This window comes from Sinocyclocheilus rhinocerous, unplaced genomic scaffold, assembly GCF_001515625.1.
Source record: "Sinocyclocheilus rhinocerous isolate Xijiao unplaced genomic scaffold, SAMN03320098_v1.1 scaffold47, whole genome shotgun sequence".
Taxonomy (NCBI): Eukaryota; Metazoa; Chordata; class Actinopteri; order Cypriniformes; family Cyprinidae; genus Sinocyclocheilus; species Sinocyclocheilus rhinocerous.
In genome coordinates this window covers 577,833-584,062 of record NW_015633578.1, presented here as the reverse complement: position 1 = coordinate 584,062, position 6,230 = coordinate 577,833, and the positions used below count along the sequence as shown (strand labels likewise).

At 39.9% G+C, this 6,230-nt stretch overlaps 1 protein-coding gene across 1 annotated transcript in view; it reads left to right on the top strand.

The window, feature by feature from the left end:
* The first annotated feature begins 2,450 nt into the window (after nt 1–2,450).
* The window catches only part of LOC107744654 (histamine H3 receptor-like), a 10,138-nt gene continuing 6,358 nt past the window's right edge, over nt 2,451–6,230 (top strand). The window contains exons 1-2 of the mRNA XM_016558460.1: nt 2,451–2,475; nt 2,631–2,797. Of these exons, the coding sequence (XP_016413946.1) occupies nt 2,451–2,475; nt 2,631–2,797 (192 nt within the window). The remainder of the gene's footprint in view (nt 2,476–2,630; nt 2,798–6,230) is intronic.

The window sequence follows — 6,230 nt, the reverse complement described above, 5'->3', positions numbered from 1 at the left end:
GCAACCAATTCGCATGACAATCTAAATTCGAGGTCATATTAAAATGGAGTCAGATTAGAATTAAACTTAAATTGAATAACTTTGCGCGCTGAAAAGACCGAACACGCAAGAAACCTTCAGCCAGCACTGGATACCTTCCTTGGGCCAAGTGTGTGGACCTTACAGCATGAATCCTTTGAATACCACGTGCTTACAAAAAAAGGTGTGGGTTAGGATACAAGTTCTTATGTTTTAATGAAAGTTTTTATTCTTTAGAATAATATGCATCAATCAAGTTTTGATTTTATGTTGACTTTTGAGTCATTAAACCAGTTGGACACTTGTGTCAGGTTTAGCGGAGAGATCTTCCGGGAATGAGTTTCACTGTGCTTTTATAGCATTTGTTTCACGTTTTAACACCTCACTTATGCTAATCGAATCGCTCCCCAGCCTCTCAAGTGACCCTCTTTGGAAGTGATTGATATCACTATGGGGCCTAGGCAAGAAATCCCGGGTTAAGAGCCCAGGGGTTAATTAGCACTTCATAATTAAAGTAGAATTATACATTTAAAAGGGTTTTAGACAGAATTTAACTGCACAACTGCTGGAACTAATGGAAGTTAAAGGAGCTGCACCATGCAGTGCCGCTAAATTGGATTTCACAGATGCACCATTATTTCAGTATCAATGTCATGCACATGTGTGTGTAATGCAGGGGCAAAGTGTCTGCTATCATCTTGCTCTGGTGCACAGCTGAGAGAGCACTCACAGGGCTAAAGTTGGTCTTTTGTGTCAGTAGGGAAATGACTCACACAGGAAAAGAAGACCAAATCTCTGACAGCGAGTGTAATTAAGATTTTTTTAAACCTTGAACACAGAATTTGTGAGCGTGTTTAGGAAGAGGAGGCGTACTGTGCATAGTGTGCAATTTAAAAGTGCAATTATGATGTTTATTTGTCATGCCTTTAACGTCATGTACGCTGCTGATTGAGGCATTAACATTTACATTTTTTTCAACGTTGGAATTTACTCTCTTTTTTTCAATTGGGAAATCATGCATAGTATGTAATGTATGTAGCTGAGGCACAGCCACTGAGTAGGGAAGGAATGCTTTAAAGAAATTAACCAGCCCGAGCTTTGCCTAAAGGGGACGGCAATAGCTGCTGTCCATGGTTCTGAAACCACTGAACAGTACAAGAGCACAAATACATTAGACAAAAATGTGAACAGGATTTCTGTTGGAATTTCTGTCATCATTCAAAGCCAGTCCTAAAGAATCTGAATGGGGGTTTACTCATAGGATTCTAGTATAACACAACAACTAGATCTTTTAGAACACAGGAGTGACTCACTGTATCTTCTTTTGTGTTCCGCAGATTAATTTGTAGAATGTTGGGGTTCAAACAACACTCGACCCCATTGGCAAAAACAGTGACATTTTTTCCAGAAATATCTTATATGTTTTGTGGAAGAAAGACAAATAGATTTGAATGACGCGAGTAAATGATTTAGATTTTTTTGGGGGGTGAACAAGAAAAATACTGAATTACCATTGCCACTGTAAACATATTAATGAGTATCTTTGTTATTTTCTCTTGAAAATGTCTAAACATTCTTAAAACGAGATAATAAAACGACCTGAATTCATGCTTTTGCCAGTGCAACCAAAAATACTTTTATTCAAGATAGATTATCTGAAAACAAGTCATAATGTCTTTGCTTCTTAAGTAAATTTATGTTGCTTCTCAATGCATGGGTCATTCATATATTTAAAATAACTATTCGAGCAGAGCAATATACAGAATCACATCCTGTATGATTGTATTAAACATATTATTTTGTGATTTTGGACAGATGGGTTTACAGCACTCTACGCAATTCTGAATATAAATCAGATCTTCAACAAACTGGTAAGTTGCAAAGTGTTGCATCTTGTATCTGTCTAAGGACAGCGCGGTATTTAACGAGAGGCGCGAGTGCGCAACAGTTGACTGGAACGCGCTACACTGCTGGAGACTCTGCGCTCAGTCTCAGTGCGAGGACTTGACTTGACAGCTTCATGGAGTTCCCGTCAGGAAGGAGTCATTTCATGTCATGTGTTTCAGGTATTGCACTGGACGCTTCAAAGATGCGCGCGCTCCGCAGGCGTTTGGAGACTCCAGTGGGAGGCTTATTCCGCCGCGCGCTGGAGTTAACGCAACCCTAAAGGGATGAAAACTCTCCTGTCATCATCGTCAGCGGGAAAAGGTTCACATGATGACTTCAGACTTAGCAAAGCAGGTTCTGAGGTTGAAAAATACATGTTTACATCCATCTGCAGTACTGAGACAGAGACCTTTAGTTCTTTGCTGTTCAGTGGTGCACAGGCACCATAAATTATTGCCTTGGATTAAGAGTGCATTAAGAGACGAGATCCTATCTGTGGTTCATTTCAAGACCCGTTCCCTTTGCAGCTCGATGGCTTTTTGATAATGGCTCAGGTTTATCGGTCACATCGTGAAGCGACTCCTTTGTGACATGATCCATTGATTTTGTGCTCTGAAGGGTCTATTATATGCTGACCTGGAGAAGTGTGCATCCATTGACACAAGCCTTATTATACCAGCCAAGGTCCGTATAATACAGTAAAATGTGGTTGTGTCTCTTTCCAGGGGCTTTTTGCATCCCGGTCTATATGCCCTATATCTTGACGGGCAGGTGGATGCTGGGCCGTGGACTCTGCAAGCTGTGGCTTGTGATGGACTACTTATTGTGCACGGCTTCCGTCTTCAGTATCGTTTTAATCAGCTACGATCGCTTCCTGTCCGTTACCCGAGCTGTAAGTATCAACATCCAATTAGCCTACGAAAAGTAATAGTCAGTAAATGTCAGTCCAAACCTACATGTTATTTTTTCAGTGGAGCACAAAAGGAGGAATGTTACTGCACTGGCTACTGCTTTCCAGAAATTGAAAGTGAATGGGGATCTGTCGGGTTGTCGAGCTGCAGACTTTAGATTAGATTGAACTGTTTTTATCAGGACTCTTCAGTATTGCATTAAATATATTAACAGTTGACATTATTATTGCTTCGTCCACCACATTGGGTTTATGTTTTCTCAGCGCAGTGCATTCTGGCCTATCTGTTCTTCCAAAGACAACATCGTAGTAATTTTTCATCAAAATGTAAGAACTTGTTCAAACATTTGAGCTGACGTCATAAACCAACCTCTGCTCTCCCACCACTGACTTTATAGAAACATTTCTCAATCCTGATAGATTAAGTCTTGTCCCATTTTTTGTGAGTTTTGTAAACATCTCATTTGTTTCCAAGAGAAATTTGCAGTGCATCATCCGAGACACAAAGCTAAACTTGTGAGTAATTGCAATATTCAGTTTTTTTTTTTTTTTTTGTCCATAATGTTGGAAACGTTTTATTGTTCTTCAAATACTCCAATTGTTGTCTCACACAAACGCATGCAAACCAAGTTTTCGCTTGGTGCCTCAGATGATGCACTGCAAATTACCCTTTGTCTGAAACAAATGAGTTGTTCACAAAACCCACAAGATATTACTGTTATTGCAATCAGATGAATAATAAGCGAATGACTTGCTGCACCGGTGACAGATCTGAGATAAGAGCGGCCCACCAGACGGATGAAGCCCGTATCCTCTGTGGATCCAGCATTCAGCTGCTCTATGGTCATGAATTTTTCAGTGCAATTTACTGCAAATATCCACTATGTTAGTCATGGACAGCATCATCCATTTATATTCATACTTCAACCTTAAGACAGTGGGTTATTAAAAATCCAAACTTGGGCTTTGCTCCAAAACCAATTGAGCTGCCTTGCTGTCTACATCCCAACTGAAATGAACCTCATAAATGACCAATTTGGAATGTTTTACAGTGTATATAGACTCTTCAAAATAGAGGTTACACAGGGAGGTTTTCACAGCAATGCCATAGAAGATCCACTTTAGGTTCTCTAAAGAACCTTTCAGTGAACAGTTCTTAAAAGAACAATTTTTAGTAGAGTAAAGAACAACTGAATCATCTAAAGAATCTTTTGTGGAATGGAACGTTTACATTGGTGTTAAAGGTTCTTCATACACTCTAAAAAATGCTGGGTTAAATACAACCCAGTGCTGGGTAAAATAGGGACAACCCCAGCAATTAATTTATGTTGCTTCTCAATGCATGGGTCATTCATATATTTAAAATAACTATTCGAGCAGAGCAATATACAGAATCACATCCTGTATGATTGTATTAAACATATTATTTTGTGATTTTGGACAGATGGGTTTACAGCACTCTACGCAATTCTGAATATAAATCAGATCTTCAACAAACTGGTAAGTTGCAAAGTGTTGCATCTTGTATCTGTCTAAGGACAGCGCGGTATTTAACGAGAGGCGCGAGTGCGCAACAGTTGACTGGAACGCGCTACACTGCTGGAGACTCTGCGCTCAGTCTCAGTGCGAGGACTTGACTTGACAGCTTCATGGAGTTCCCGTCAGGAAGGAGTCATTTCATGTCATGTGTTTCAGGTATTGCACTGGACGCTTCAAAGATGCGCGCGCTCCGCAGGCGTTTGGAGACTCCAGTGGGAGGCTTATTCCGCCGCGCGTTGGAGTTAACGCAACCCTAAAGGGATGAAAACTCTCCTGTCATCATCGTCAGCGGGAAAAGGTTCACATGATGACTTCAGACCTGTTGCTGGTTCTCCAAATGTCCTCGATCTGACAATGGTTACCTGCTTCAATTCCTCTAGCGCCAACAGCACGACCGTCAGCTCGGATGGGGCTCCGTTCCCCGGGTACACGATGGTCATTCTGGCGATCCTCATGATAACTCTGGTGGTCGTGGTGGTGGTCGGGAACGCGTTGGTTATTCTGGCCTTCGTCGTGGATAAGAGCCTCAGAAATCAATGCAATTACTTCTTCCTTAATTTGGCCATATCTGACTTCCTTGTTGGTAAGTATAAACGTGCATTTTATTAAACTCCTACTCAAAATGCTTCATATGCTTTATTGCATTGCAATTGTGCATGTGAATATAAAATATTAAATCACTTAAAAATGATCTGCATGTCATCGAGCATTGGGGACCCCTTTGTTCTACAAAGCGTACTGTAAATCCTATATACTGTACATCTGATGAGATCTGTGGGAATATAGATTCTGATAGACACCCAAATGAGAGTGCAAAGAAAAGTTTCATAGATTAGGCTACACCTTACTTGATAAAACACGCAAGTGTAGCTGATGAGAAATGCCAGATCGATCAAATAGATGTACTGCAAGGGAGTGATCGATGCCAATACTGAAATCTGGATTGCAGTGTGGCTGGTGTGTACATACATAATGCAATTTAATAACAGCAAATCAAATATTCACTACATTTTTTAAATGAACTGTTTGATTTTGCACAATATTTACCCAAGATGTACAAAAAGAACATTTATATTATCCATATATCATTCAATGTTGATAATCTCAAAATGGTCAACAACGGCCAATATATTGGTCTGATTTTTATGCATTGCTTTCTCGCCCAATTTTACAAGTCACTATTCATTAGTGTGGCATTTTGTCAATTGTTGAACATAAATGAGCTGTGCTCACTTTAAGAGCTTATGTATGTTCATAATCTTGGCTTGCGGTCGCTATCACATTATTGCTTTGCAGGAAATGGATTCGGAGGGAATGATTAAATAAACCACATTTCTCTGGTTTTGTCTGCTTTGACCTCATCTTGAAAACCAGGAGCGTGATTAGACCACTCCCAACAACAACAACAACAAAAGTTTATTTCCTGCAAGGAATACAAAACCAGTATGCCAAACCTCTCAAATCCACAGAAACGGTCATGCATACTTATTCTATTATAAATGATTTATTTTGCAATTCGTACATTAAAGGGTTAGTTCACCCAAAAATGAAAATCCTGTCATTAATTACTCAGCCTCATGTCGTTTCAAATGAAACGAACAAATGAAGATATTTTTGATGGAATCTGAGAGTGTCTGACCCTGCATAGACAGCAACACAACTGAAATGTTCCCAAGTCCAGAAACGTAGCAAGGAGATCTGTAAAATAATCCATGTGACATCAGTGGTTCAACCGTAATTATACGAAGCTACGAGAATACTTTGTGCGCAAAAGAAAAAAAAATAACGACTTTATTCAACAATTCGTCTCCTCCGTGTCACCCTGTAGCGCCATTTTGGAGAATATCCGCTGGACGTAAAACAACGTATGCTGTTC